Genomic DNA, 22,657 nt, shown 5'->3' with positions numbered 1-22,657 from the left:
TTATGTTTGAATTTTCTGAGGTTATTGTTGGCAGGGAGGTGACGTTTGAAACCACAAGCTCGGTGTATTTTTAGATGGAGCTAATGTACGTCTCTCGTAGGAGACTGTGCAAACAAACCTGCTCGCATCACATCAGTTATTAACACCACAAAGGCATGCCCTGTCTTGCGAAGCATTGCTTCACCACAGCGAAGTGTCTCCTGATTCCAGTCGATTTTGCATTGGTCACAGGTCTATGCCCAGCACACCCACTTGAAACGCTGGGGCAGGACACCTGTGGTGGGAGGGGGGGTGAGTGGGGGAATAGGGGTGGGTGGACAGTTGAGGACAGGAAGATTGCTCTCTACCCTTCCTTTTTTATTATTATTTTTATTTTTTTGGCCGTGCCACGCAGCTTGTGGGATCTTAGTTCCCCAACCACGGATGGAACCCATGTCCCCTGCAGTGGAAGCGTGGAGTGCTAACCACTGGACCGCCGGGGAAGTCCCACTCTCTACCCTTCTTGCCTGAGCGGTGAGTCATAACACTGAAGATGGGCCCTTGCCCTTGTATCTTGTCAGATACAGGAATCCTGGTGTCAAGACTGATGCAAGGACTTCCCTGGTGGTCCAGTGGTTAGGACTCCACGCTTCCACTACAGGACGTGCGGGTTCGATCCCCGGTCAGGGAACTAAGATCCCACATGCTGCGCGGCCAAAAAAAAAAAAAAAAAGCCTGCCGCCAATGGGTGGACTTAGAAGGCACTTGATTTAAACGCTAACCCCAGCGACGGGGCAAAACTCCGGAGGCCTATGGGTGGGACGCATCAAAACTAAACTCGGGACTTTTCGTTCTTAGGGCTCTTTATGTAGTTTGAGTAGATGTGAATAGCTTTCCAGAAGTTCACGGATGGTAGACTTGCCTTCCTGTCTCGCAAGCATTTCCTCCAAAGGCACCTAGCACAAGTTTCAAAAATTTCCTCTCCGAAGACTCTTCCCTTTGGAACTTTCAGGTCACACTTGGAAAAGCAAATGACAGGCGGTTTGCATTTCCCTTCCCAGGGACAGTTTTTTAAAAAAAGAAGAAAGGTTACCAAATAATGAAAACCAGCATTATTTTGAAAAATCGGGTCTTGATCACGTCTCCCATCCGCCTCTCGTTCTCCGTGTAAACTCCTTGACTTCCTTTTAGTAAAGAGGCCACTGTAAAGAGCAGAGGGGAACAGCACGTCATTTCGTTATTTACGTTTCCCGCGTGCAGAGGAAGGGCAGTAAAGCGGGTGGGAGCTCCGAAGCAGAGCCAGGAGAGCGTGACGCCCAGCAAGGCCCGGCCGTGCTTTCCTCACCACCTGCACGTGGGACTTCTCGGAGACTCACGGGAATGTAGAGTTTTTAAACGTTTACTATGGAATCACTCTAGATTTACACAAGATTGGCATAGACAGTACCGAGAGTTCCCGTATACCTACACCCAGCTGTCCCCAGAGTTAACATCTTACACAACCATAGTCACATTGGTCACCATGAAGAAATCAACACTGGTACAGTGCTGTTAACTACACTCTGGATTTTATCTGGGTTTTACTAGTTCGGGAACTATATGTGTTTACAGTTTATATTTTTTACTATAAAAATAATGCATGCTCACTATTTTAAAATGTTGAAAGATTTGACATTTATCCTTGTAGACAACTTGGAAAATACAAAAAAGTTTAGAAAAGAATTGATAACCCGTAGTTCACCCAGAGACAACCATCGTTAGCATCTTAGTGTATTTCCTTCCGGTCTTTTTTCTATAAGTCATTTTCATTTGTTTGATGTAATCAAATCACTATTTTTTAATGCAATTTTGTTAAAAAAAAAAGCTATATTTAATAGACTAGCTTTTTGGGGGGAGGGGTTTTTTGTTTTTAATTTTTATTGGCGTATAGTTGATTTACAATGTTGTGTTAGTTTCAGGTGTACAGCACACTAGTTTTAAATGCAGATATGCAAAGAGCTGCAGTGATTTTTCTCTCCCTAGTGGTAGAGCACTTCACTTAGGTTCAATTTCTGCAACCCACAGCTGATCAAGTGACCTTTCTGTTAAGGTGTGTTTCTTTCTTCTCTTTCTGCCCGTGAGGGACCCACAGGGCGGCATGAGGGGCCTGGAGACTTGCCTCGGGGCACGTTTCCTTGAGGACGGGATGGGGGCTGGAATGCAGGTCCCCTGCCTTGGCCCGGAGGTCTGTCCAGGGCATTCTGCTGACTCACAAGATCCCTCTCACCCAGTTCTTCCTGATGCATTTGACTCACTTCCTGTGCTCTCCTTCCTGTTTACTGCCCAAGTGGGAGAAGACACAGGCCCAGACATCACGGGGAGGGCCCAGGCTCCCAGGACGGCTCACTCCACAGCCATCCCTTCCCCTCGGCTGCCCTTTCCTTTCCTGATCCCGTCTCCCCTCCGCAGTTTTCCAAGGCCACTCGGGTCCTCCGGGGCACGCCCATGGCAGACTCAGGAGGAGCCCAGACAGAAGTGAAACATCCCCTGGTCCCGGCTTTGAGCTAGCAGACGTTGGCCAAGGACTCGTACAGCCCATAATTGAGTAGGCTCGCTCCCTCTCGTTCATTAAACCCCCTCACTTTCCCCAGCTGTACTGTGCTCCTGTCTGGAGGATGACAGATGAGGTCCGTGGTCCTAGATAATGATCAGAGCCCATGGCCTGGGGCCGTAGCCGCGGCCTCGCCCCCAGAGCACTTCCCTGGGTATACCTGCAGTCACTGTCTTTCGGAACAGGATGGGGTTGGCCACGAGGACGAGCAGCAGAGGCAAGTACGTGGTGACATAGTGGGGGATGGCGTGCTCCAGACCCCTGTCACACCTGAGGGAGGAAAGCCGGGTCATTCTCCAAAACACCGGGGCTTTGCCTGAGATACGCCGACTCATCTGCAAGTCGAGACAAGAGGACCAGATCGAAGGAAACACACAGATCGGCTTCTGACTCTGCCCGAAGGAAACCTGACTCCTATCTCACGTCTGCGGACAAGCGATCAATCTCAGAAGAAGGAGGGTCACTCATGGTTCTGTGTGTCTCGTGAATCAGGGAGCTTTCAAAGTTCCCTGCTGGGAAAAGCTGAAGAGGGGAAAAGGCGCTCTGGGGTGGTGGATCCCCCCCAACTCCCCCACTGGGTCTCTCAAACAAGTGGGTCTCCCCCTACTTGTCTTTCAAACAAGACAAAGGCGTTCTACGAACCTGCTGGGTTTTCGGCACTTACTACACATGTGCTAAGCCTGGCTGACATCACGCATAGGATCCAAGCTCTGTCCTCGACCAGCTCAAAATACCCGAGCCTCACACGGCACAGGATATCTGTTGTCATGGTGACAGGTAATCACTTCAGGGGTTCTTTTCGGGGAGGGGGACCCGGATTTCTACTGATGGGTCTTGAGAATCATCTATCACCACAGGACACGGTGGGTGCCACACACAGGTATGCTACCAAGACCGGGGCTATCAGTTAACAAATCCATAGTGTAGAGGAGAACGGCAAAGAGGAAGAGAGAATCCAAAGCAGAGGGGATGTTGCCCAGGCCCGACCCCAGACGGGGTGGAAAAGCAGAGGAGGGAACAGCTCCTGTGGCCACGGAAGGTGGAGTGATAAAAACGCTACTGCTCTCGTTTTCATAGGTATGAAGTGCTCACACCAGAGGGGAAAGTGGCTGAAAGTGCATGGAAACAGGGAAGAAAAATGCAGTGCCCATCTTTGTTGCCTTAAGGATGACAGTACCACCTGAGGATGGTGCCTTCTTTCTGTTTTTTGGTTTGCGTGTTTTGTTTTTTACCCTGAAAGCCGTATTTTATTGGAGTATGGTTGACTTACAATGTAGTGTTGCTACCTTCTTTTATTTTATTATTATTATTTTTTTTGCTACCTCCTTTTTAACAGAAGCTTTCCTCTTGAGCTGTGAAAGCTAAACTGTGGTCGGGAAGGGCTTGAGGGGAGAAAGGGAAACAAGAGGGGGGAGAGATGAGATTCGGGTGCCTGTACTGAACGTAAGGAACAAACGAGAGAGGGTGGGAGCCTGCAGAGCGCCGAGGGCTCTGGGTCGTCGTGGGCTCTGAGGGTGGATATGAGGAAGGATGGAGATGCTTCAGGGGGCGGCCTGGAGACCGCGGGGCACCTTGGCGTTCCTGAGTGTCCTTGCAGCAATGGCTCCCTCGCGCTCAGACGCAACGTCCCCAGGATCTCACAGGTGGAGGCCAGAGATAAAAACTCCCTTTCCAATTAAGCGCATCCCTCTGTAACAGCTGCTAACTCTGTATTTGTCCTTTTAGGGTTCCTGGGGAGAGTGGGCTGTTTGGAGGGATCTACACAGAGGCCACAAAGCAACACCAACGTGGAGACATCTGAGTGAGTGGCTACAAGAAATCGAAAAAGAAGGGGCAGAAACGGTCTACACCACAGGTCAGCAAACTTTTTCTGTAAAGGAGCAGATAGTCAGTATTTTAGCCTCCAGAACCCTCATAGCCTCTGTCAAACTACTCAGCTCTAATGTGTAACTGGCCATAGACCATACATACACAAATGGGCACGGCTGTGTGCAAATAAAGCTTTATTTACAAGAGCAGGGCAGAGGGCCGGATCTGTCCTGAGGGCTGCGCTGTGCTGATCCCGGGTGTACACTGCCCTGAAGTCACAGACAAAGAGACAATGTCCAACCTCTGTTTTTCAGCTTTCCATTGAAAATTAGAGTATATATCCTTGGAGGGACCTTGAGGCTTTACAAATGGTTGCACTGATGGGGTTTTAAACTTGAAGAAATGCCTGAGACAATTTCAGAGGCCACATCGCCCAGTGTCTGTGTTCAGAACAGCACAGGATGGAGAGAGGTGAGAAAGTGCAGACAGCAGAGGCTTAAAATAAGCTTGTCAAGAGCGAGCGACCCTTTGTGTCTTCCAGCCATCTCCAACTCATTCTTGGGACGCTCAACTCACCTGCTCGCCCAGAGGAAGCTGGTTTGAAGAATGAAAAATAAACAGTGGGCAGGGGAAGGCTGCGTCCGTCTGGAGGGGGACAGGCCTGGAGGCTGGTACGGGGGAGCCGTGCCCCCCGCTCTGCATCCACACCGCGCACAACACCGACCCACACGCAGGGGACAGGCAGAGGCAGGGACGCTAACTCAAGGTGCCAGCCACTGTGCTCTCAGCTGCACAGATCCAGGACGATGGCCTGCCCGCCCGCTCGGGGTCAGCGCCCGGGCGTCTCCTGCAAGAGAGGCGGGGGGGGTCCAGGCGTCGGGGGAGTGGGCTTGCTGGGAGCCCCAGCTTACCTGGCCACGGAAGGGTAGTACAGCATGAATGCTCCCTCCACGCAGAGCAGCGCGGCCAGGCCCCAGGCCATCATGTGGTAGAGCAGGATGGTACTGGGGGAAGAAGGGGCAGAGGGGCGGCCACGCCTGAGGTCCAGCACTGACCAAGCCCCGAGCTCCGCGAGCGGCAGGAAGATGCACACAGAGCAAACCCTTGGCAAACAGCTGCCCGATTTTGCCTGGGAGGTTTTTATTTTTCCTCTGATTGAGGTGAAATTCATATAACATCAAACTCACCATTTAAAAATGAGCAACTCAGCGGCATTTAGGACATCTACAGTGCCGTGCAAGCACCCCCTCTATCCAGTTCCAGAACATGTTCATCCCCCCAGAAGGAAACCCGGACCCACTCAGTGGGCTTTCCCCATCATGCTTGTGCCCCCGGCCCTGGTAACCACTCATCTACCCCCCCGTCTCTGTGGATTTGCCTGTTCCGGACATTTCCTCCAAGGGGAGTCACACACGACGTGGCCTTTCGTGTCTGGCTTCTTTCCCTCAACCTAAGCCTTTCAAGATTGAGAAGAGGGGACTTCCCTGGTGGCACAGTGGTTAAAACTGCACGCTCCCACTGCAGAGGGCCCGGGTTCTATCCCTGGTCGGGGAACTAGATCCCACATGCATGCTGCAACTAAGAGTTTGCATACCACAACTAAGGAGCCTGCATGCCTCAACTAAGGAGCCCGCCTCCTGCAACTAAGGAGCGCGCATGCCGCGACTCAGGAGCAGGTGACCGCAACTAAGGAGCCTGCCTGCCACAACTAAGACCTGGCACAACTAACTAACTAACTAACTAAATAAATAAAAGATTGAGAGGAGTGAGGCACGGGTACCTCATAATTCCTCCTAAGTGCCTGGCTCCCCCAGTAGGCAAGCAACTCCTGGCCTCTGTCCTTCCTGAAGTCACCTCCATACCTAATATGCAAGCGTCTTAATGCTCAATCCAAACCAAGAAGAAGGTCTCTAAGAAATGCGTGGTGGTTCGACGTTCCAGGACAGCGGGGAGGTTTCCCATCTTGTCCCCCTACCCCCCATTCCCTGCATAGTTCAAATTCTCTCATCGTTACCATCTCCATCCTTCACCTCTGTACTCCCACACACCCCACCCTGTCCCTCTGAGAGATTCAAGGCAGCCAGCCTTGCAGGTGGGGTCAGGACGATGGACCACCTGAGCCCGTGCAGAGCTACCTCGCTCTTCCAAGACAGCCTTTGTTTGCCTCTTCTGTGCAATGGGACGTGGCCCGGGGCTGCTCCCTCAGAGGTGCCCACTGTTACTCAAAACTCTGCCAGATGGGACTTCCCTGATGGCGCACTGGAATCCACCTGCCAATGCAGGGGGACACGGGTTCGAGCCCTGGTCCGGGAAGATCCCACATGCCGCAGAGCAACTCAGCCTGTGCGCCACAACTACTGAGCCCGTGCGCCACAACTACTGAGGCCGCATGCCACAACTACTGAAGCCTGCGCGCCTAGAGCCCGAGCTCTGCCACAAGAGAAGCCACCTCAGCGAGAAGCCCGAAGAGTAGCCCCTGCTCGCTGCAACTAGAGAAAGTCCGCGCGCAGCAACAAAGACCCAACGCAGCCAAAAATAAATGAATAAAATAAATTTTTAAAAAAACCCTCTGCCAGACGCCTGGCAGAGGGTGCAGCCCCTGGCCCATCAGGACTTTAACCCTGCGGACCCGCCGTGGGGACAAAGGGCGTGGTCAGGGATGCGGTGAAGGACGCCCTTCTACAAGGAGACAGGAGGGAAGAGAGATGGCCCAGAGGGCATGCTTCAGGGAGGAGACACTGCACAGCCGGCCCACTGGGCGGCCACGCGGACGCGGCTGCACCTTCGCCTCCCCTGGCACTGCTGGTTCTGGAGCAGCCCTTCCCTGCCCGTCCGGCTTTGGGAGCGTGCGGGGGTCTGTCCTGCCCACAAGTCACAGGCTTTGCCGGACACTCAGGAAACTAAGGAGCAGCTTTGCGCAGGGGCTGGGCCGTGGCAGGGTGGCCTCTGCGTTCCAGACGCCTAGCCTGGGCTGCAGGGAGCCGCTGGGGTCATCTCCTGGGTGGGAGGGCGAGGCCAGCTCGCGCTCCCCAAAGCCCGGCCCTCGGTTCCCCTCGGCTCCAAACGCCCACGAGGGGGGGGAGTCAGAGCCGGTCGCGGGACCCAGGCCGCGGCCACGTCAATAACCGATACAGCCAGAAAGCCACACCCATGTGGCCGTGGCGGATCGATCTGGAGCAGCCCCGGCCGAAGACCCTCATCCCTTTTTCTGACGGCAAGCCAGTTTTCACGTACAGGCACGAGAAGGCCGCTCCGCCCCCCACGACCCTCTTTGCTCTCACACTCCCCTTTTAGGGCAAGCAGAGCTTCTCCCGGGATCTCAGGTGCCGGTCGGCATGGCTAAAACGTGCGTCTCCCGCACCTGGAGCCCAAGAGGCAGTTTACATGTTAACTTTCAATCTGCCTTAATGACATTGCTTAGGGAAAATTCTCCCGCGCCAAAGGAAACAGCTAAATGCTGGAAGGATCTAGAAGGGAATGTGGAGTTTAATCCCGCCATACCGGAGGAGTCTGGCCCCCTGCCTGGGAATTCCTCGGGACCCCTCTCCACCAGCTGCAGGTTCTTCATTGCCACCTACAGCATCCACTCCGCCCTCGGCTCCGCAAACAAGCTGGCGATTCAGAGAGGGGCTCCAGAGGCTCTGGACCCGAACGCTCAGCTCTGGCTCTAAACCACCCCGGGCTGGCCCCTCAGAGACCTCACCCTGGGAAGCGTGACTTGTGCTAGGGACGGGGTCGGGGCTGGGTCTCCGTGGCTAGAGAGCACCCGTCTTATTTCTCTGCTGTGGGCCCGCTCCTTTTTGATGGGAGAGCCCACTTCACCGCCGACGGTCTTCCCAGCCCTGGAACCCTGCCCTTGGGAGGCATCTGGGTGTTTGGCATCCCTGGAGGGCCGCCTCCTGTTCGATGGGCGGGTCCTCGGAAGCCTGGCGTCCTCTAGTCCCTGCACATCCGCAGACTTCTGCCTATCCTAACGCCAAGCTCCAAGATGAATTCCAAACACCCGCCGGGGTGTGAGGAGGGCTTCCTGATCGCCTGTCCTGGCTTCTGAGGGCTCTGTCTGTTCTCCGGGTCCAGAGAGCTGTCACTCAGCCCTGTCCAACTCCAGTCCCTCACGGGTGGAGGTGCATTTCCTATGACAGCAGGAGACATACTCTTCTAGCTTCTGTTCGGTGCTCCAAGGTTCCTCTTATCTCCACAACTGAGTGGTGGTCTATGAGACCTCTAATTGTATCCTAGCTCCGATCCCTCCCAAACTGAGTGAGGGAACCATCCCACTTGCACTCAGCTTCTGGGACAAGGTCTCCTCGTGCTGCCTACCCAAAGTCATTCTCCCTTTTTTCCTCAGCAACAGAACCTGGATGTCAGGCAGAGCAGCAGCACGCTTGGATAATCAACTGTATTTCCTACCTCCTCTTACAGCTAAGTGTGGACAGAAAACTAAGTTCTGGCCAATAACATGAAAATGTTATTGTTGTGTAAAACTCTCATGGACAGCAGGCCTGCTTAAAACAGGTCCCTGCTTAAAGGGATCTGGCTCAGGGGACAACAGGCCCCTTTTGCATTGCCCCCCACCTCCTTCCTGTTTTCTGGAATGCTGATGTGATGACTGGAGCTCCAGCAGCCATACTGGGCCATGATACCTTGAGGATGGAAGTCACATAATAGAATGGTGGAGCAGAAAGAGAGAAGGAGCTTGGGTCCCTGATTTCCAGCATAAGAGCCCTAGATTGCCTACCTCTGGCCTCTTTTAGCGTGAAAGAGAAATTCCTATCTTAAGCCACTATTGTTTTATGTATTTTATGTAGCCAAAACTAATTCTCACTGATATACCTGGTTGGCAACCTTTAACCTTAACTGTCTTCCCTACAGAATTTTCACAACCAAGTATACCTCGGTTTTGTACAGGTGTGTAAGAGCTTGGGAACTAAGGCAAAAAGGTAGAAGAAAGAAACGCAAAACTGAAGAGAGTACTAAATTTCAGGCCAGAGAGACAAAGTGAGTGATGATGTGATACACGTAAGGAATACCAAGGATCTTAGAGTGGTGATTCACTAAGATTGCCCAGTGTAGTCTGTAGCTTAATATGGTCTTTATTTGGTTACTCACGTTGGTTTCAAAAGTGAATTTATTGAACCCGTGGTGCTGGGGCAACTGGATATCCACCTACAAAAGAATAAAGGCGGACCTGTCCTCACCTCCACACATAAATTAATTCAAAGATCTAAATAAAATTGTTCAAACGATAAAACTCTTAGAAGGAAACAAAGGTATAAATCCTTGTGACCTCGGGTTAGGCAATGGTTTCTTAGATGACAGCAAAAGCACGAGAAATAAGAGAAAAAAACACAAAAACTGGATTTCATCAAAATGAAAGACTTTTATGCTTCAAAGGTACCACCAAGTAAGTGAAAAGACAACCTGCTGAATGAGAGAAGATATTTGTAAATCATATATCTAATGAGGTACTTGTATCCAGAATATATAAAGAACTCCTATAACTCAATAATAAGAAAGACAAACAGCCCAGTTAAAAACTGGAAAAAGGAAGCAAAGAGATATTTCTCCAAAGAAAGTACACGAATGGCCAATAAGCACATGAGAAGATGCTAAACATCATTAGTTATCAGGGAAATCAAAACCACAATGAGATACCACTTCACACACAGCAGGATGGCTAAAATCTCAAAAAAACCAAACACACAGAAAACAAGTGTTGTTATCAAGCATGCGGAGAAACTGGAACCATTACACATTGCTGGTGCAAAGGTAAAATGGTACAGAGTCTTTGGAAAGCAGTTCAGCAGTGCCTTACAAGGTTATACAGAGTTACTATATGACCCAGGAATTCCACTCCAAGGTGTATACCCATAAGTATATGGCGAAAACATATGTCCACACAAACACCTGCATACAAATATTCATTGCAGCATTATTCGTAGCAGTCAAAACAATGGAAACAACCTAAAAGTCCAGTGACTGATAAACGGGTAAAAGGCAGATAGCGAAACAATGGAGTATTATTCAGCAACGCACAGGAATGAAGAACTGCTGCGTGCCACAATATGGATAAATCTCGAAAATAACAGGCCAAGTTTAACCAGCCAGATACAAAACGCCACACATTGTATGATTCCAGTTACAGAAACTGTCCAGAACAGGCAAATCCAGAGACAGACAGTAGATGTGAAGTTACCAGGAGCTGCGGGAGAGGGAAGAATGGGAAATGACTCGTAACCAGTACAGAGATTTGGGGGATGAATAACACATCATAAAGCCAAATAATGGTTATGGTTACACAATTCTGTGGATATGCTCACAAACAATGGATTTTATACATTTAAACAGATGAACTTTATAAAGCTATTTAAAAAGAAAAAAAGCAAACAAGGGCTCCATGCAAAGGGGGCCTAATGGAAGTGCACCACGAACTTGGTTGGGGACCCATCCTTCCTGGGCCTGGAGCCCGGAGACCAGGACACCCGCCGTGCCCTCCTGCTTCTCTTTGGCACGTAGGTTCTCTGTGCTTCTGTCTCCTGCATAACGTGCACATCCCAGCTCCAACCCCAGCTCCCAGTTACCGAGCGCCTGCTACGTGCCAGGCTCCATCCATAACCATCCACGGGTACTATCACATTTACTGTTTCCAGGAACCTCCTGAGGTGGGTACTGTTTTACAGCTGAGAAAACGGAAGTCCAGAGAGGTTCAGCCACTTGCCAACAGTCACACAGCTAGTGAGTGATGGGGCAGGAATTTGAACCCACCAGGACCCAGGCACTAACCCTTCCTGGGTTCCTCCCAGGCAGCCCCTGGCAGCTCCAGAACCCTTGGGCTCCGTATTTAGCATCCTGTATCAATACATACATCTAAGAACTTTTCTCCTAAACCTTTAGACACCATCAGAATTTTTTATTTTCATGCCAATTCTTATTTTTTTTTAAGTCTTTGTCGTGTTCCAAATATTTAATCTATTGAAATACTGTTTTCAGGGTTTTAAAATCCTGTTTTTTTCTGGTAGGGGGCACCTGGAGCAATCCTCGATATTTCGATTGTGCCTTCAGCCTTTTATAAAAATGAGCTGCACAGACGTTTCTCGGTGGAGGGGTCAGCTGAAAGGTTCTGATCAGCTGTGTCTGCCGTACAGAGATGCAGCGCTCAGCGGGGTCTCCAACCTTCCCTCAGGCAACAAACTAGGGCAGAAGCCAGCTGGCTTGCTCTGAATACCTCAGTCCCGCCGATCTCCGGATCACCAGGTAGGCATCGACCGCATAGCAGAACAGCCACCAGAAGCAGGCGCTGTACAGCAGCTGGATCCACATCTGTAATCGGGAAGAGCCGGCGTCAGAGCTCCTGGACATGGGTTTCCGTGAAATGAGCTGGCAGACGCCCACTTCCTCTGACGTCACGGGGCAGCACGTGAAAGCCCTCCGGAGAGGCTTGGAAACCCAGGCCGGCATGTGGCCTGGGACGGGCGTGCGCCTTGGTGCCCTGTCTGCTCAGCTGCACCGGGTCCAGCGAGCCCTGCCTTGTGCTACGCTTGTGGTCAGAGGTAGAGGGCTCAGGTGTGCGGCTTGGCCTGGCATGAAGCTCTTTTGCTGAGGACCAAGGAGGATGGGCAGGAAGGACCTTCCCAGTAGAAGGAAGGCGGTGGCGGGGGGGACTCCGTACGTTAGAAGCGGCACGAGATCTATATACTAAGACAGAGGCTCCATCGGGATGCAGCTGGGAAGCAACAGAGGGGAGGAAGGGAGAGATGCTGACGGCTGTGGCACAGATGGCGGGTCAACAGGGTACCAGTGTCCTTTGAGGTCATTCACTGGAGTGTTAACTTGGCGGACAGAGCAATATGGATGGACAAATGGCTATTTTTAAATATATATTTTGTTAAGTAAATACATCCATTAAATCAGTAACTTTTTTTTTTTTTTTCCTTTTTTGCCCAGCTGGTTTTGATTGTGGCTGGATCTAAGGTAAGGATTGAATGTGTGTTTAAGGGTGGGGATGGCAAACATACTAGCACAGTGGTTCTAAAACTGGAGTGTGGGTCAGAGGCCCCTGGAGGGTTTGTTAAATCACAGACGGCCCGCACCCCAGGGTCCCTGGTCAGTGGGGTGAGGGCTCTGAGCGTGTGCATTTCTAAAAGCTACAGTGGGCTGGCGGGAGGGATGCGACCACGCTTTGAGGACACAGCGTAATGGAGCGGGGCAAAGGGGAGGGAAGGGGGAGACCAGGGGAGGTACACTTACTGCACTCCCCATGCAGAAGGCGGTGGGCCACACGTCTGTCCCATTCACGGCTGAGATGTCGTCCACGAAACTCGGGAACCCTAACCACACCGTAGACCGGACTGTGATACCTAAGGGAGAATCAGGTGATGCTTTGTATCTGCTCCTAATACAAATCTAAAGGTGACTTGTTGACTCTGTAAAAATGATGGATGGACGGATGGATGGATGGATGGATAGATAGGCAGATAGACAGATAGATAGGAAGGGAAAGAGAAAGATGTGAGGGAGACAGGGAGGAAAGAAACACGCTGGTGTGTGCAGAGAGACAGAGAAAAAAATAAGACTCAGAAAATAATTATTATGGTAGTGGAGCAATCCCAGGCACTTTGATTTCAACTTCAGCCCCCATTAGCCACAGTGCTGTCCCTAACGTTGTCTGTCTGTTTATTTGGCACCCAGAAGTGATTATGTGAATAACAATTTATATTTCTTGGCTATATTTTTAATGTCCAAGTTAACTAGTCCTCACGTAAAAAAGAATGATTGAGAAAGCACATTCTGAAGTTTAAAAAGATAGTTCTTTCATTCTTTAAAAAATATACATTTAAGATTTTCACAAATTAGCTCTTGATAATCTACTTTTGCCATTTATTATTTGTGAGTTTTCCTTGCTATTTGACCCAAATATCTGATTCTCCTCAACACAGTATACACACGTAAGGCATATATTAGGGTTCTCTGTTAAGTAATTCGATAGATAGCCTTTGTTTAAGCATTCACTATGTAACACCCCGCTCAAGGGGACCTGTGAGCAGTACAGAGTTACACACTAGTGTTGTGTGTGTATTTCACATACAGAAATATATACTGTGTCACATGCTACCAAATATACACTGTGTCATATACCACTAAAAGGGTGAGTATGAACACTAAAAGCCTAAGATATAGCTTCTCATTCTTAAGCACAGATAACAAAAATAATGCTTTGCGTCCACATAGTGCTTTGTCGTTTTCAGTCCAGAGCTCTGCTTTGAGCTCGATAAACACTTTTTTTTTTTGTATCTATATGAGGTGATGGATATTTACTAAACTTGTTGTGGTAATCATTTCATGATAAATGTAAGTTATTATGCTGTACACCTTAAACTTATACAGTGCTATATGTCAATTATGTCTCAGTAAAACTGGGGAGGGAGTTCCCTGGTGGTCTAGTGGTTAGGATTCTGTGCTTTCACTGCCGTGGCCCGGGTTCAATCCCAGGTCAGGGAACTGAGATCCCACAAGCTGCACGGTGTGGCCAAAAAAAAAAAAAAAAAGAGAGATATTTAAAAAAAAACTGGGGGAAAAAACCACCCCATGAGATAGGCATCTGTATTTCTTTTTTTTTTTTTTTTTTTTTTTTGGCGGTACGCGGGCCTCTCACTGTTGTGGCCTCTCCCGTTGCGGAGCACAGGCTCCGGACGCGCAGGCTCAGCGGCCATGGCTCACAGGCCCAGCCGCTCCGCGGCACGCGGGATCTTCCCGGACCGGGGCACGAACCCGTGTGCCCTGCATCGGCAGGCAGACTCCCAACCACTGCACCACCAGGGAAGCCCTGTATTTCTTATTTTTCAGCGAGGAGGTCTGGTCACCAAGCCTTCCCCTGACTCCTGCTTCTGCCCATTTGCCCGCAGTGTCATGCACCTTCCTTCTAAAGGCCAAAGGATATACGAATATTACTTTGCTGACCCTCAAAAGATGTTTGCGTGCAGCTCTATTTTCAGATATTCAAGTTACAGAAACTAGATTATTATTAAGATGCTTTTCCAAAATGCTTTAGCAGAATCAGGAAGAAAACCAATTTTTTATTTTATTGTCCTGCACCAAATTGATTTTATCGCTATAGCTTCCTGTCTTACTCCTCGAGTCTAAGCAAGTGACTAGAGGTTCCATAGCATTTATCTGAAGCCAAGATTCTTGAGTGTCTCCAATCACACAACCAGGAACAGGAGAACCAGGCCCTGGGACACACAGCCACCTGTGCCCAGAGAAGCACTCAAGGGGCCCCCGAAGCTGCTGCCCCCTCACGGCACAGCGGTGGAAGGCACTTCAAATACCGCCAGCAGCCTTTCCTTCAAGAGCAAACACGACTGAAAAACACAATTCCAAAATGCCAGCACCTGTCAGCCAATTACAAAACATGGACAGTATTTGGATCCTGATTTGAAAAAACCAGTTGTAAAATAGCATTTATGAGACACCTGAACATACACCAGTGATATTAAGGAACTGGTTTTCATTATTTTGGGGTGATAGTGATATCTGTGTGATATATATGTTTTTTAAAAATTCTTATCTTCTACAGCTATATATTGAGATTTGTGTGGGTGAAATGATATAAATTCTGGAATCTGCTTCAAATTAACCCAGTGGAGAGTGGGATACGGGGATGGGGTATAGATGAAGCTAGGTGATGGGTACAGGGAGTTTGTTATACAATCTCTCTACATTTGCATATGTTAAAAAATGTCCAAAATAAAAAAGTTAAAATGCTTGGCAATATCTAGCATAGAGGTTTGTAAAATGTGCCGTGCTGGAGTTGAAAGCAGGGGTCAACAAAGTCTCTGTAAAGGGCCAGAGAGAAGATATCTTAGGCTCTACGGGCCATAGTTTCTCTGTTCAGCACTCACTTCTGCCCTTTTAGGGCCAAGATGCCCCCAAACAAGGCACAAGTGCAGGGCATGGCTGTATCCCCATAAGACTCCACTTACGGACGCTGCCATTTACATTTCATGGAATATTTACATGTCAGAAACAGTCTTCTTCTTTAGATTTTTCTAAAAACACTTTAAGATGTAAAAACTTTTTTAGTTCCTGGGCCATAGGTAAGAGGCAGCAGGCAGGATGTGGCCTAAAGGCTGCAAGTTTGCCCATCTGTGGTATAAAACCCAAACTTAGATAAATAAACAAGTAAGTAAATAAAAGTGTAATAGATATACATATATATACATATATACATATATATATACATATATATATATATACACACATATATATATATGTATATATATATATATGGGTTTCTTCCTGATTCTGCTAAATCATTTTGGAAACGATTTTGTGTGTGTGTGCACGCGCACGAAATATTAACTGTTAGTCTCTCACTAGTGGTACATTTAGGGATGCATTGTATTTTCTGGGTTTTCCTTCACAGCACCGTCTAAAGTTTCCCTATAAGTGCAATAACAAATACATCAAACTGTTTAAAAAACAAAAAAAACAACGGTCCCCCGAAGGAACTTTTACCGACCATCTTGTATCGCAGAGTCCCCTGGTCGTCCAGTCCGGCCCCTGGGGAGCCGCCTCCGGCTCGGCCCTCCTACCCGTGGGCCGGGCGTCCTTACCCGCGTGGCGACCAGGTCCTGGGCGGGGGCCGCGCGCGCTCATCCACGCCCCCGGCCGGGAGCGACCTGCGGGCCGCGCGCCCTCAACCGCGCGCGGACGGGTCCCCCACCCGCGGGCGCGCCCTCACCCAGGCAGCCGAGCAGGTCGCAGGCGGCGGCGGCGCGCAGGATGCGGGCGGAGGCCGGGGTGCGGGCCGTGGCCGGCGGGGAGGCTGAGGGGAGGCCGGGGCCCGCGGGCCGGCGCCCGGGCAGCAGCCGCAGGAGGCCGAGCGCCAGGTGGAGCGCGCCGCTGCCCAGGCACAGCGCGTGGAAGGCCCGCGGCTGGAAGCTCAGCACCAGCTGCGTGGCGGCGTCCCGCGTGGCGCAGCAGAAGGTCCCCAGGCGCGGGGAGGCCATGGTCCGTGCTGGGGATGCGGCTCGGGTGTGCCTGGACCCCGCCGGCCGGCCCGGGTCATGTGCTGGTCCGGCCCTTGGCGGGGGTGGGGAGGGGGGGAGCCGTCATGTGCCCTGGGCCTCTCCGCAGCCCCCGCCCGATCCCCCGCGCTGGCAGTCAAGGCGCCAGGCTTGCTGGGGGCGTCGCGCCTCTGCAGACGCGTCACGAGGGTGATGCTTGGTCGGGGGCGGGGGGTGCGGGGGAGGGGCGGGGGAAGGAGCGCGCCGGGGTGGGGAAATCAGCTCTCTCCCCTTTCACCAAGGCCTTCCCAAGGGGAGGCGTGGGGCCTTGTTAATTCTCCAGAATCCAGAGCCCCCCCCGCCCCCACCACCCCGACACCGCCGTCTCATCTTAACTCATAAGAAAGCATGCCTCGTGCCAGATGTGCCCTGCGTGGGACTCTGCCGCCCCTAGTTTTGACCCCTTACAGGTTCATAAACTGTGACTGCGGTGATTGGCATTAAAATACTTCTTTTTTAGGGTCGCTCTCCCATACGGAAACGACCCCCTAGAGCTAAGACTTTCCCTGAAAATCAACGAACCTTGAAGAAAGGGGAAACTGCTTTGCCCAGCTCCACACACACGCACGCACGCACGCACGCACGCACGCACACACACACACACGCACTGTGCACCTTCCAGGGCTCTTCCATTTTTACTCATCTCAACAATGTAGGGTTAAGTTTTTCACATTGTAGAATTACTCGCTTTTGAGAGTACCTCTGTTTAGGAAAAAAATGTTCAAGTTTATTCAGATTTTCTTAACTTCTTTCCTTTCTAGATGAATTTCAGTATACATTGAAAATCATGCTTTATTCTCTATGTATAAAAGTTTCAAAATGATATTAGTACTAATGATAATATACTGAGTGGACTGTTTTCTTAAAAACACTTCAGGGTTGAAAATAAAAGAGCCCCCTCTAGATTCTGGCTTTACTAACCAAAGCTTTATTTTTTAAAAAGAACCCCACCCCCACCCCCAGCTCCATCATATTTATTAACAGCAAACCTAATAGGCCTGTTTGCAGCCAGGAGCAGACACACTTTGACCTCTCCCTGCAGTACATGAATTTTTCCAACCAACCAGAGGTGAGGCGTCCCTGTTGTTTTCCTCTGTCTCCTCCCACCCTGTCTTCTCGTCTACATTTCCACCACCAGCTTTGCAGTTTTAAGTAAGACAAAGTTTGGGCTCAGGTCCTCAGCCTTCTTCCCGGCAAACCACAGAACTGGGCTTCTGTTGGGACCCGTGAAAGGCAGACGGGAGCTGCACTGCCAGATGGAAGCAGAGCCTTTAACCAAGAGCTCCAAGTGCCACTACTTCAAAAAGATCTGACCCGGCGCATCTGTAAGCAGGGGCAGCTGCTTTGATAGAAGTCCGGAACAGACCGACATTGTCAAAACCTTAACCGCTCTTGGATTTTACACCCTTGCTTGTAAAAACAGTAGGAAACATCATAGGACTGCTCCCCAAACGCTGGTCTGCCGCTCCTTCAGAAAGCATAAATCTCAGTATCTGTTTTGAACAGTTGATCTTCTATTTCCTTAGCTCTTGGAAGGCAGAAGGGGCTTCTGGAAGTTTGTGTGTGGAATGTGCTTTAAAAGATAAAAATGAAAAAGGAGAGTCTGTTCGTTTGCTCCAATGCCAAAGGTTCCGGGAGCCAATCTGTGCAGAAGCGTCACTGCGTTTCAGTCTCTGTCGCAAGCCCAAGCTGCAGGTACCCCGCCTCTCTGCTTCCCTCGTGCACACCTGCAGGCTCTGGAGGACTCAGGTGCCCAGCGTCCTCCAGAATGGAGGTTGCCTACAAAGCTTCAAGAGGATAAACAGCGTTGCCGTGGCTTGTGTCTTGGTCTTCAACTCCTTTTCTGCTTCCTGGGGAGTTCAGTGGTTCTGCAAATATTCCACACGATGGATGGGTTTTGAACCCAGGCTTAGAAACCAAAGAGCCTCCTGACTTGTGGTTTTTGTTGGCAATTGACCTCACCTGGCAAGACCTGAGAGTCCTGGCTTCTGAAGGAATCTTGTCCTTTCCTCTGAAGAAACAACAGAAGTGGATGGATTGAGAAGTAGCGCCTCAGTACAGCTTCAGTTCTGCAGCGGTCACAGAACGAATCCGTCAGCTACGCCGTGTCAGCCTGGGAAGAGATGAGACCGAGCAAGCCCTGGAAAGGAGAGGGTGGGATTTGTGTCCTGAGAGGAAAAGGGAAACTAAACGAACATGAATATCATCGCTACCCCGACCGCCTTCCGTGAGCTGGCAGCATTAAGAACTTAAAGTCTTGCTTAACTCGTACCCCCATCCTTGTGGCTCATCTTTTTATCTCTAGGTTCTGTACAAAGCACCAGAAGAGGTGAGGAAACCTATCCAAGGTCACGGAGGTGGTAGAGCTGATGCTCAAACCCAAGCAGATTATGCCATAAGGTCCAGAGGGGAACTGGAGATTCATTTCCCCGTCAACGTGAATGTCTGCGAACTGGTCAGACCAATGAAAGCACTTTCTCCACTCACCATCTTGAAGCAACAAGAAGTTCGCTTTTGAGAAGTTGGAAGCAGGTCGCAGATGGCCGAATTTGAGGCCATCAGAACGTGACTGCACTTTCAAGGAAGTTGGGGGTGGGGGCAGTGAATAGGATGGACACACACATATATGTGTTACCTGTTTCAAACTTCGTTTAAATGGTATGTTTCTTTTTGTGGCACAGTATACTAATCTAGTAAAATGAGATGAAGTTATTTCTGGGCAGGCCCTTTGCTCTGGAGTCCTGATGCACATGAGACTGTCAGATCTCAGGTATCTAGTAAAAGACGAAATCCGCTCATTAACCACGGACTTTGGCTAATTTTGAAATGACTGCTTCGCTGCTACTCAGGCAGCTGTGAGCAGAGGCAATAGGAAACCCACAGAAACCTCAAGAGCTTGGCTTGTGGCGAGAGCTCCCGCGTGTCTGCAGAGGACGCAGCCTTCGCGCAGCTGGTCGCACACGGCAGGAACATTTGTCTGATACACACCGCAGAACAACAGCTCAAGCTCAGAGGGGCTGAAAGGCAGTCACAGAGAAAGTGTGGGTCAGTCAGTCCCCTGAGGGAGCCCGTGGTTTCAATGTGATGGCTCTTCCCCCCAAGTCTTTGGGTCTCACTGTGTTGCCTTTAGTTGGACATCTAGAGTAAACCGTGTGCAATAACCCCAGTCTCTCAAACTCATGGCAGCTCTCTAGTCTATCACAGGGGTCAGAAAACTTATTCTTCAGAGGCCAAATGGTAAGTCTTTTAGCCTTTGCAAGCCGCATGCTCTCTGTGGCAGTTACCCAACCCTGCCGTGGGACCCCCCCAGACTAGTCATCGGCAGAAGGTAGATGGATGCGTGTGGCGCTGTACCAAGAAAGCTTTATTTACAAAAGCAGACAGCCGGCCCTCGGGCTATAATTTGTCCACCGCTGGTCTTTTCTGTCAAACTAAGCAAACCAAAATAATAGTAAACTAAGAAGTATGTATGGGCTTTTTTTTTTTTTTTTTTTTTGGCCACATGATACGGCTCGTGGGATCTTTGTTCCCTGACCAGGGATCGAACCCAGGCCCTCGGCAGTGACAGCCCAGAGCACCAACCACTGGACCGCCAGGGAATTCCCTGTATGGGCTTTTGTAAGGTGTGGTTACTCGATTTTTAAAGAGTATTTGATTCTGCTTTAGAAAATAAGAAAAACTCTGCGAAGAAACAAGTAGCTCATGAAACACGTGAGACCAAGAAGCCTCCGAACATTAGTGAGCTTTTCAATTGGCCATCACTGGTGACACCTACCCTGGCTACCCTTTCTCTCAGGGCTTTAAATTGTCTTCATGTTGTGATTGGAGCATCTTAATCTGGTCTCAGGGATAGCCTAGCCAGTTATGAACTTGGTGGCTACCATTGAATCAAAGTGATTTCCCACAGAACACTTTTGAATCATAAAGATGTTAGAAGAGTCAGGAAAAGGAAAAATTTCCCTGTAACTTTGTAGCGAGAAACCTGGCAGTCACTACCTTACCCTAGAGGTCAAGGTGAGTGTCACCAGTGACAAGCAAGTGGATGTCAAGTACCCCCTGATGGGATGCGCTGAGGGCGCTGCATCACTTCTGCAAGTTCCTCCCGAAATCCATAACCCAGTCTGGTCGTGAGAAAAATGTCAGACAAGGCCACATTGGGGGACATTCTATGAAATACGTGACCAGTCCCGCTCAACATTGTCCATGCCATGGAAAACAGGGAGAGGTGGAGAAACAGGCCAGAGGAGGCTAAGGAGACGCGACAACTAAGAGCAGCAAGGGATCCTGGGACATCAGCGCACAAACTGGAAATCCAAATGAAGTCGCAAGTTTAGTTACTAGTAAGGTAATGATGTTAATTTCTTAGTCTAGACAAAAGAACCATAGTTACGAACGCTGTATTCAGGGAAATCAGGTAAAGTGTGTACAAGCTTTTTGTGTATTATCTTCGCAACTTTTCTGTAAACCTAAAATTATTATTATTATTACTCTTATTTTCTGGCCGTGCCGCGCAGCATGCGGGATCTTAGTTCCCGGACCAGGGATTTAACCCTCTCCCCTTGTGGTGGAAGTGCAGAGTCTTAACCACTGGACTGCCAGGGAAGTCCCAACCTAAAATTATTCTAAAATTTTACAAATTTTATTGTTTTAAAAGCCAATCACAGGGCTTCCCTGGTGGCGCAGTGGTTGAGAGTCCTCCTGCCGATGCAGGGGACACGGGTTCGTGCCCCGGTCCGGGAAGATCCCACATGCCGCGGAGCGGCTGGGCCCGTGAGCCATGGCCGGAGCCTGTGCTCCACAACGGGAGAGGCCACAACAGTGAGAGGCGCGCGTACCGCAAAAAAAAAAAAAAAAAAGCCAATCACAGCGTATCTCACCTTCTGAGATGCTCCACACTCTGTCTGTGGAGTGTGTTTCTCTCCAAATAAATCCAATTTTTACCTATCAAAAAAATAAATATAAATAAAATAAAAGCCAATCACACGATAGTGCCTGCAGGCCTTCTACAGGTCTAATTATGCAAAGGTAAAGAAGTATCATAAGTCAATTAAATTTTTAGAAACTTGCTCTGTGTGCCCGGAAGAAATCTCTACGTTGCAGTTAAAATTCTACCACCTTTCAGAAAGCCTGCCTCCGATACTTCCTGTTATTTCTACTGCTAGTCAAGTACTTCTACATTCCTTGAAATTCAAATAGATTCAATTGAAACAAATATTTTGGCCAGCAGCCAGTGAAGGAATTTCCAGCAGCCGAATCAGTAGCCCTCCAACACCAAAGCAGTAGCGGCTTCCGTTTTCAGGGCCTCTCCTTCCCATGCAGCCCCCAAATTGTTTCAGCTCTGAGGATGCACAGATGGCCAGTCCCTTTCTCCTCGTGTGTGTGGTTGCAGTTGTGCTGGGAGTGAGAGGCGGAACGGGATGAACGTTATCGAGCTCCCACAGTGTCCGGACTCTCCTGGCTGTCGTTTTATTCCGTGCTTCTCACGGTGTGCTCTCACTAACGGGACACATCACCCTCGGAGTTTGTTAGAAATTCAAGTTCATCGTGCCTTCTCTGAGAACCTCTTATAAGTATCTCTATTGTTTTTTTTCCCCCCTCAAACTGTGGCATTTGAAGCTAGAAAGGCCTTCATTCCCTAATCACTAAAACGATATCGTCGTGAAGGAGCAGAAAGTTCATCCTGCCTTTGGGAAAATCAGTCCGTTCAAGGATCTCACGGAAATCTCACGCATGTAGAATCTTTTTCTTTTTCTCCTTTTTGGCTGCGCCGCACGGCATGTGGGATGTTAGCTCCCCGACCAGGGATTGAACCGGGGCCCCCAGCACTGGAAGCGCAGAGTCTCAATCGCTGGACCTCCAGGGAAGTCCCTAGAATCCTTTTTTTGCTGCTTGGAAATTGCTTGGGCTGGTTTTCACTAGAACCCACGTGCCGCAATTTTATGCTACGATTTCGTTGGCACTGCTATCCCCAAGTTGCAAGCAGGTTGGGTCGCAGAAGGCGTTCAAGATTTGAAAAAGATGTTCCCCAAATGTAATTCTCCAGATGGAGGTAAGGCTGCCAGGCTGGCCTCACAACTCCTGTTGTCTCAGGAGCCCGGAGCCCGGCCCCCGGGGCAGAGCTTTGATCTCTGGCCCCTGACCTCAGCTGAGGGTCACTCACGGGTGGGTGGTGGACATGGCCCAGGCAGGGGGCCGCTTTTTATTCTGCCCTTCG

General features: G+C 49.9%; 1 protein-coding gene and 1 long non-coding RNA gene across 2 annotated transcripts in view; one reads left to right on the top strand and one right to left on the bottom strand.

Annotated features, from left to right (window-relative positions):
• The window catches only part of GPR143 (G protein-coupled receptor 143), a 25,885-nt gene extending 9,359 nt beyond the window's left edge, over window positions 1-16,526 (bottom strand). Inside the window, exons 1-6 of the mRNA XM_060138400.1 lie at window positions 16,119-16,526; window positions 12,626-12,735; window positions 11,604-11,698; window positions 5,290-5,382; window positions 2,730-2,839; window positions 1,073-1,181 (exon numbers count right to left, since the gene is read on the bottom strand). Coding sequence (XP_059994383.1) covers window positions 1,073-1,181; window positions 2,730-2,839; window positions 5,290-5,382; window positions 11,604-11,698; window positions 12,626-12,735; window positions 16,119-16,386 — 785 coding nt within the window. The 5' untranslated portion in view covers window positions 16,387-16,526. The remainder of the gene's footprint in view (window positions 1-1,072; window positions 1,182-2,729; window positions 2,840-5,289; window positions 5,383-11,603; window positions 11,699-12,625; window positions 12,736-16,118) is intronic.
• On the top strand, window positions 11,347-22,657 carry LOC132513811 (uncharacterized). Its single transcript, XR_009538546.1, has 4 exons — window positions 11,347-11,632; window positions 12,323-12,349; window positions 12,642-12,750; window positions 22,060-22,657. It is a non-coding gene; the product is annotated as an uncharacterized LOC132513811 (long non-coding RNA).

Source organism: Lagenorhynchus albirostris, chromosome X (assembly GCF_949774975.1).
Source record: "Lagenorhynchus albirostris chromosome X, mLagAlb1.1, whole genome shotgun sequence".
Lineage (NCBI taxonomy): Eukaryota > Metazoa > Chordata > Mammalia > Artiodactyla > Delphinidae > Lagenorhynchus > Lagenorhynchus albirostris.
This window is presented reverse-complemented; position numbering and strand designations above follow the sequence as displayed.